General features: G+C 25.6%; 2 protein-coding genes across 2 annotated transcripts in view; both read right to left on the bottom strand.

Moving 5' to 3' along the window:
* Nucleotides 1–235: 235 nt before the first annotated feature.
* Nucleotides 236–8,126, bottom strand: LOC100574062 (E3 ubiquitin-protein ligase SHPRH-like). The gene is made up of 14 exons (XM_016803277.2): nucleotides 7,705–8,126; nucleotides 7,325–7,595; nucleotides 5,241–5,346; nucleotides 4,881–5,138; nucleotides 4,675–4,818; nucleotides 2,758–2,954; nucleotides 2,493–2,663; nucleotides 2,271–2,422; nucleotides 1,937–2,205; nucleotides 1,718–1,879; nucleotides 1,389–1,646; nucleotides 1,196–1,306; nucleotides 902–1,056; nucleotides 236–511 (listed from the first exon to the last, which is right to left on the bottom strand). The coding sequence occupies exons 1-14, from the start codon at nucleotides 7,736–7,738 to the stop codon at nucleotides 358–360; spliced, it is 2,442 nt and encodes an 813-aa protein (XP_016658766.1). The 5' UTR covers nucleotides 7,739–8,126; the 3' UTR covers nucleotides 236–357.
* LOC100574146 overlaps nucleotides 7,915–9,439 on the bottom strand; it is a 13,413-nt gene continuing 11,888 nt past the window's right edge. The window contains exon 9 of the mRNA XM_016803271.2: nucleotides 7,915–7,995. Within this exon, the coding sequence (XP_016658760.1) occupies nucleotides 7,915–7,995 (81 nt within the window). The remainder of the gene's footprint in view (nucleotides 7,996–9,439) is intronic.

The raw sequence follows: 9,439 nt of genomic DNA, 5'->3' as shown, positions 1-9,439 counted from the left end.
CTCATGCCCAAAACATTTACACCATTTACTGTTCCTAAGATTAAGTTTCTTTATTTTAAAATATAATCATTTGCCTGTAAATGTACAATTTTAGGAAACCCTGACTGCTTCATTATAAACTTAAACAATTAGATCATAGAGTTATCAAAATTAAAATTCAAAATATGTATTCAAAATTTAAAATATTTTATTTTATGCAGCATAGACAGATTGTGGAGCATAAATAGTGTAGCAGTGAAAAGTTTAAACCAAAAGGTTATGTTAACCAATAACAATGAAATGCAATAAAATCAATCAATTTATTGATGTTTGAAATTACTAAACAAAAGTATTTTTATTTGTTCTTATCTGTTAATATTAATCGGTTTGTAAATCTGTTTCACTTATAAGTAATTCTGATAGTTGACCCAGAGTGACATCAATACCTAATGATGGGTCATCATTGGTGAATGTATTTGAGATTTTTTCTTCGATAGAATCTTTAATGATGAAATGATGTACATATGTTGGTCTAAAAGTAAATAAATATATAATTAATAAAACTGCTTAATTTATGGTGGTCTGTTAAAAATATGATTCTATAATAAATTAGGATAAAAAGATGGATAAAATATAATAAAATCAAATGGTTGGTATTTTAAATCAAAAAATATTTAGTCATTAACAAAAAATTTAAACTTTGTACAACTATGAACTAACTAAATTAAGTAATTAACTGTACAAATTGTGCTGGTAAAAATAAAGTGAAGGAATGTGTTTAAAATTAAATTTAAATGAAAAAGTTTCGACTGAGATAATTCAGTCAATATAAAAAGCAGCAACAAAGTATTTTCCATTAAAAATACAGTAACATTAAACTATATTAAAATAATATTATGTATTTATGCATAAATTTAGTTACTTCGTTTGTTTACTACGTATATTATCGACAATTTGATTTTCAAATGATTTGTCCATTATTGGTTCCATAAAAAATACTCTTGTTGCAAAATTTAATTTCAAATTATTCAATCCAATATTGTAATTGATTAATATTGTCGTTATATTTTCTGAATTCTATAAACAAGAACAAAATATTTTACACTACATTTGTGGATTTAGCTATATTTATAATATGACTGTATTATAAAAAAACTAAATCATGTACTTAGGTATTAAATTTGTTATTTACCAAATATGTAAATGTTTTACTGACCTGAAAGTTGTTTAGGACAGTAGTACTATTGAAGCACCCAATATTCAGTCTCATAAAATGTATAGAATTCAGTCTTAAAGCTGAGGAAAGACAATCCAACGATTTTTCAAACTAAAATTAATTCAATATTTAAAAATAATTTACATACTAAAGTAAATACTATAGATACCTACAAAATAAAATAAATACTTACAGACGAGAATATTATAACTTTACTACATTTATCTAAAGCTATAACTTTTTTCAGTTTGGAAACTATACTTTCCAATTTAATGGAATAGGATCCAATCAAATTATCACCGAATTCTCGATACAATTTAACACATTCCATATTTTCCATCAAATTTGAACTTCTACACTTTGGGCAATTCAAATATATGGAATTCGAATTACCATATGCTTGTATTAAACATTTACTGCATATAGTATGACCACAATACAATATTACATGCTGTTAACAAATAGTACAATTTAACATTATTAAGCAAAACTAAATATTTGTATAGTTGCCATTTCACATACTTCATTAATGTCAGCATCACAACCATGACATGAACAAAAAATTGGAGACGTTTTAATAATATGTGGTAAGGCCTTCAAGTAAACTAAAGATTCATATTTGGTCTTAAATTTATTTGAGTAATCTAAAATTGTTGGTCTCAATGTTGACAAATATTGACGCAACTAAAATATTTTAAATTAATTAATAACAGACACATCATTATCCCTTAATCAACTTACAAAATTGGTAATCTCAATATTATCACTCATCTTTTTTATTTTGGTTGAACGTCTGGGATTTTTAATGTTAGCTAAAACTTCATCAATCGTGATTGTTGACTTAGCTTTGATAAGTTGTTGGCGAGCCATCTTATATGCATCAAGGCTAAGCCATAACTTCCATAAATTAAGAAATTCTGAACTAAGTACATTAAGAATTTCCATACGTTTAGTTGCTATTTGTATATAGTCATCAGTCACACTATTGTTCGTTTCACACAAAATTAAGCCTAAAAAATATATAAATAATATAAATGATAAATATTATATAATCTTACTTAATATCTTAACTAACTCCTTAATAAAATTTCATGTTGGGATATAGTTTGTTCTCGATTACTTTCTGTAAGATTTTTCATGATATCCTCATCAAGGTTTTCAATATTATTATTAATTAATATTTTTTTATAATAACATAATTCACATCCAAATTGACAAAATAAGCATCTACAAACATAGCACAAATTAAATCAATTTAAAAACAAACGGCAATTGCACATAATAATTATTTACTAACTGATTTCTTATAGTACAGATTGCTGTAGTACAACCAAATTTAATGTTATTCCCGTTGGAGTTTATATCCAATGTTTTATACATTGACAATACCTTGTTTCTAGTTATTATAATATTTGTTAGCCAATCAGTTAAAGTAACATTAATATCACTTATTGATTTCAATCTAAACCTAAATAAAATCAAAATATATTTTGTTAATTGTAAACATACCTAATATAAAAGTAATGAAAAAGATTATATAATATAATAAACGATATATTTACTGGTTCACAATGTTCGGTATACAAGCCTTGCGATTACATTCTATAATTGTTTTTACTTCGGTCAAAAAATCTGATGGTGAAGAAATACATTGCAACATATCAATCCACCAGTCATTATGTCTTAGTGAATTAATTTCTTCAGTAATACTATTTGTTTGAGCTAACTTTTGTTGTAACATATGTTGATCTTGTAAAATCTAAATTAAAAAGTTGGACGGTTGAAATTTACACTGCATGTTTATTTTATCAAATCCTATACTCGTTTTTTTATACTATTTGTTTGAGCTAACTTTTGTTGTAACATATGTTGATCTTGTAAAATCTAAATTAAAAAGATGGACGGTTGAAATTTACACTGCATGTTTATTTTATCAAATCCTATACTCGTTTTTTTTTTCTATAAATGTCATTAAAATTTTATTTGTTGGGTCAAAAAATTTTAAAATGTAATACAAGGCTCCTGATATATAGTTACAATAGCAGTTGAAAAATAATAAAAATACATAGGCACAATTTTTTTTTTTATCAACATTTAAAGTTTGATTTTTGAAACATTTATCAAATTTAAAATTTAAAAACAATTATTTAGTTTGTACCTAAGTTAGTAAATTCTGTAGCTAAGGATTGAAAAGTTAAAGCAAATTCCATTTAAATAGGTAAATAAATTACTTTATTCACAATAATTTCATCAAATATACTTAGTAATATTACAGGATGACTGACCATATTACTTACATTTTTATCAAACAAAAAATAATTTATCGACTATAATTGAAAAACAAATCGAACAAATAAAAAATTTTCATTGCTGTAAATAGCTCAAAAAACCTGAACATTTTATCATGTATTAAAAATAAATCATGTTAACATTTTTTAAAAAAAATCGAATTTTTCAAAAAATGGTTTCGCGTAAAATTCACATTTTCACATTTTCAAATTTATATTTTTTTTCCAATTTTTTCCTCTCAAATGCACTAACCAGATTGACATTCCTATCAAAAAAGAAGATTATGTCGAAAATCGGTGGGTTTTTACCACCCCGAGGGGCAAGGGTACTCCAAACTGTTATTTATAACCAGGGCTATGAATTTAAAGCACTAAAAATGTTAAAAAAAATGCATTAAATGCAACATAAAATGCCAAAAATTATGGTATAAAATTCTCTTAAAATGGTTTTTAATTTAATTTTTAAATTTATATTGATATTATAGGATATTAAACATTTGAACATTACATTTTACATGCATAAAAATGTGTTTATTCAATAAAAAGAAAATAATAAAAATATTAATTGAATATGAGTATGTATTATGCATTATGTTTAGGTAATGTTAATCACTTGAAACAACTTGTATTTATTTTGTTAAAATAATAAAACAAACTTAAATATATTTATTTGTGGGTAGCTTATTCATCTTTAGTCATTAGTCATTACTATTGCATTGGACAAAAAAAGAAAAAAGAAAAAAATGTTTTTCAAACATGTCAATTGACGAAATTTGATTAAAAATACCGGAAATTGAACTAAAAAAGGAAAATATGCCCTAAATATTCAAAAAAAATGCAAATTAAAAGTTTCATAAATGGATGCATAGTTACATAATTCAGATTATGTACTTACAATCACAAAAAAAAAAAAAGCACTTTCTTACAAATTATAATTATAATTATAACTTAACTTTGGTTTCACAACTCAATACGAGACAGTAAAAAATATAGTATATTGTATTTTTTAATTGAACACGGGGTCCTTTTTTGCACATAAATGTAATACAATTATAGCGATTTGAAGATAAAATGGTTTATCCACTAAAAATGGGATGAGAAGCATCGTCTCGAATTAAGTTTTTAGTTTACTAGAGGACATGAATATACAACGGTCAGCTTATATCCAAGCTGTATACAAAAGATACTCACATTATTCGAGTGAACATTTAAAATACTTGACTCCAAATTCTGAATTGTTTTTTCAAAGTAAGATATATTATATACAGGATGTTTTGTTCCAAGAGAAGTATTTTCTTTGAGAAGAGACATAAATTTATAAACCAGTTCTATGATCTATTTAAATAAATTAACAAATTAATAAACTAAAATTATAATTATAATATAATGCATTTTACCTCGTAATCTGTTCCAATTGTAAGAGATTGTTTTTTATAGGTGTCACTAATTATATCCATTAATAATATAATATATTTTTCAAAGTCTTTTCCGTCACCATCTGGAACAAACATGTACACCTCGGCTAACTTTTTTAGGTTTTTAGCGCACTGATTCAACAATTCGTTACATTCGGCACGGCACTTGATTATTCTATTGTCTAATGAATCCAATAAACTAAACGTTCCATTTATCTTCAACATACATTTTCCATGAATCTATAAGATACAAAAAATACCCATTTCATGAAAAAATGTATCATATAGATTTTATATAATGGGTAGGTAGGTAGGTATATATTTATATAAAATTATAATTACAAGTGGAACTACGCATGCTTCTAAAAGTGTTAAGATATCTCCAACAACATCCAGTTTTGTATTACGATCAACATCCATTAATTTTTTCATCAAGGCTGAATTATTCCTTAAAATATATTTAGTGAAATCAAATATTAAATATATAATTATAATTTCAATAATTTGTATAGTCAATCAGATTCTATTTTAGATTTCACAGAATATTTTTTATTACAATACTGCAGTTTATTTTATATGTTATAGGAAGTTCATTACTTTTAATATATGGAGCAACATTCTAAAACTAACTATTACCAAAGTTTTAATTTTCACAAATTATATGAAACAAAATACATGAATATACTTTAATTATTAAGAAAATTATACTAAAGATATCAAAAAGGTGGGTATGTTCTACACCAAATTGACCAGACATTGATGTCGCAATAATACATGTGTAGTAACATTTTCCTTGGAAGCAGTGCAATCGACTATTTGGTTTGTTCAAAACCATCATTAGGCATCATTAACCACCATTATTAGTCTTAACACACATAACTTTGGTTGTATACTTAATGATTTTTGAATAATTATACATACAAACATAGTCAGCTTTTCTATCATATTTAAAGAAACTTAAGAGGACGTGATACCTGCATATGTTATCTCCATCTTACAAGTGCGTAACATAGCAAATTTTACGCTCAGCAGAACACGTGTAGCTCCGTTAATTTAAGAATAAGAGTGAATCCACCTCTTATAAAATTTAAAAATAAGATTACTACCTAGATAATTACTGAATAAGGTATCAGTGCTGATGTGTTGTCTGATAATTTTGATGTGGTAATGTTACTAAATAATAGTTTTCAACATTTTGTGCAATTCATTAAACCTAGTTATGTGAAAATAAAACCATACTCATTTAATATGGTTGAATCATAACATTGTCTTAATAAATATAGAACGATGAGTTTACGTGAAAAAAATACACCAGATCATGTATAAAATGTTTGTTTGTACAATGTACACTAATCACTAGCAAAGTATGATAGCCGAGCAAAAAAATTATATTAAAAACAATTACTGATAAATACGGTTTTGGATGTTTATGTACCATAAATGGATTGAATATATTAAAAAGTTAAACAATATGCAAGTAAAATCATAAACATGGAAATTTTATGGAACTATGCCCATATAATATGCAAAAAAAATGTTGATACACTGATGGTTATTAAAACCAACATCGAAATTCAAAAGTATATCATAACAAAAAATAAAATTGTATATAAATACGCATTAGTGTACACATATTATATAAGTTTTATGTAGATGTACAGGTTATACGAATAACTCATTGTAACTATACCGCTAAATGTAAACATTTGAATAAAAATTGGAATGTTAAATACAACAATGTAATTTTTATTATGCCATTGAACAAAATAAACACAGTAGTATTTATAAGTACTTTACGAGTAGTTTATGAGTTATAAATATTCAAAGTTTAGATGAGCGGAGAAGTGAAGAAACATTTCGCGGGGTAACCCCGTACCACTCCACTCCGCTCATCTATACTTTGAATATTTATAACTCATAAACTACTAGTTCCAAATTCGATTAGCATGTATCAAAATACTAAGAAAAATATTCTGCTTTGGAATATAAAATTAAAACCCTATATTATCATTCAAAAAAGTAAAAAACTTAAAAAAAAATATAAGGATAAAAAATATTTAAAAATATAATTTTTTAAGAAAAACGTTGTTTTATAAGCGACTTGAAACTATGTAAAAAAATATTTTCAAAAAAATTTACATTTTTTGAAATAATGAGTGTTCAATGATAAAAGAATCACCCGGTATATGACGTGGGATTGTTTTTTTTTCTACCTTGTAATAAAGATTATTCTACATTAGTGAAATTGTTTTATTATTGCTTGATTTTATATCTATGATTTTTATCTGTTGGGCTCAAATAAATGATAAAACATGTCATATTTGAATTATTACTTGAATTATGTATCTATCAATCTTATGTTAAAAATAATAATATAGGGATCAACTTCAATATAACTAATATTTATCATTGAATACAAATATTACTTATTTATAATATCAGAAATCTTGATGGTATATAACTTTCTTGTCTTTTGATAAAAGTATTTTTCAATCGGTGAGAAAGACAGCCAATGAATTTCAAAAATTGGTTTTGGTAAATTTAGCTCATCATTAATATTTTTTATTGAATTAGACCATACAAAATTTGAAAACCAAATAAGTGAATCCTCGGTTTTTTCTTTTATGGCATTAATAAAATTGATATAATCAAAATTAACTTCTAATAAGTCCAAGTACTTCACAATACTAAAAAAATCTTAAAACAAAATTTTAAATTTTCAAATAATTAAAAGGTGTATAAGTTTATAACTACATATTTCGCGTAATTTAAATTGTAAAAATACATAACATAATATTTTATTTACTTTTTGAAGATTCTTGAACTAATGTGCCCGGCATAACCCATCTATGCCCCGATTTTAAAGACGAAACTATTTTAAATACACGATCAATGTTGGTGTTGTATGACTGGGGCTGATCCAGACAAATTCTCCACCAGTTTATGCAAAGCAGTGGAGATTGGGGATACTTTTTAAAACAACGTAGGCCAGTGGTAGCTTGATTTTCGTCAACCTTTAAACTTTATGTGGTGGTATTGGTTTGTTAGATTCACTTTCTTCAGTGCGGTTATCAATTAAGACTTTTTGCCGATAGATCTAAAAAATTGATTTAATGAAATATAATAAACGGAAAATTTAAAACTAAATACTATTGTTGGTGGAGGATTTGCCACAATGCAGGTTATCATCACCAATCGCTTAGACGAGGTCTCGTCTATGTCTGCTAAAATGCCACCTGTCTACTGAGATTGATCGTTTATAACTGAAACAAAATTCAATATTGACATTTAATAAGCAAATCTATTATGTTTATGGAAATCATGATTTCTTGGTTTATACTTGAATCATCAATTGAAAATAGTTTTATTAATTCAATATTCTATGTATGTTGGTAGTATTATTAATATCTATAGTTTTTGAGATAGCTACTTTTGGAAAAAATAATGTTTCTATTTATTGAAAAGTGGTATTTCAATTTAAATTTTTTTTAATAAATAAAAAATAAAAAAAGCAGGTAAGTGGATGTCGCTCTGCTGTACAGTAGGTTACAAGTGGGTCATTGTAAAATGTGCTGTATTAGACTTGAATTCAATGATAAAATATCATTGTATAAGAAAAACGATTCTGAGCGGAGACGGTTTGTCAGTCAGGATATTTTATATTGTTATTATTTATTTTATCATGTAAGTTGAATTAATATTATAATATTATAATTTTTTATCCGTTTCTATGGTGATAAACAATGCATTAGAAATTAAAATCCCATTTTTTAGCGTTTTTTCGTAATTTTTAGGTGGTTTTTCTAATCAGACTATCTATCCTTATATTTATACTTATATCTTTAACTATCGAGAAAATCAGAAAATCACTTGTCTAAATTACCATCTTGATCCAATTTGCTAAAAGATAAGGTACTATATGTTGAAATTGAAGCACTCCTTCTGGAAGAAATTTTGTATACAGGATATAAAAAGAAAAAAAAGTGATACGTTTTTAATGTTATATGCACGGTCTTAGAAGATCTTTAGAAGACCGTGGTTATATGGGGAAAATATTGATATGATAATTGATAAATGATAATAAATAACATTAATGATTAATTAATTAATAATTAGTAATAATTGTTCTATGGTAATAACAAATACCATAGTATTTGGTAATAATTAGCGATCTATATTATCCTATATTCTAATTACAATTAATTATGTACGCAAAGTTTAGAGTAATTTAAGAGTATTCCAATATCTATTTTCAGGCACAACAATTAAAATACAAATTTGAAATGTATTAACAAATATTGTTAACAGTTTTTGGATATAACCTTAAAAAAAGCCCCAAATTGTCTTTCTCTCTTCCCCGAAAAAGCACACAGCCCAGTGGCGCAACTTGATAATAAGGGGCCCATGTGAAAATTTCTAGACCGGGGCCCTTACCTGCTAGCAAGAATTAAACACAGAACAGCACTTGGTATAAATCGAACGTGGTTCAAAGTACTTTCCTGATATCTCCAAGAACAATTTGAAATTTTCACAAAATCGGT

Source organism: Acyrthosiphon pisum, chromosome X (genome assembly GCF_005508785.2).
Source record: "Acyrthosiphon pisum isolate AL4f chromosome X, pea_aphid_22Mar2018_4r6ur, whole genome shotgun sequence".
Taxonomy (NCBI): Eukaryota; Metazoa; Arthropoda; class Insecta; order Hemiptera; family Aphididae; genus Acyrthosiphon; species Acyrthosiphon pisum.
This window is presented reverse-complemented; position numbering and strand designations above follow the sequence as displayed.

Excerpts from the sequence above, each read along its gene's own strand:
- LOC100574062 (XM_016803277.2), bottom strand. The coding sequence starts at position 7,738 with ATGCCGGGCACATTAGTTCAAGAATCTTCAAAAA. Across the intron at positions 2,955-4,674 it reads TAAATGTTCACTCGAATAAT|ATTTTACAAGATCAACATAT; the intron begins GTGAGTATCTTT and ends TTTTTAATTTAG. Across the intron at positions 2,664-2,757 it reads ATACCGAACATTGTGAACCA|GTTTAGATTGAAATCAATAA; the intron begins GTAAATATATCG and ends GATTTTATTTAG.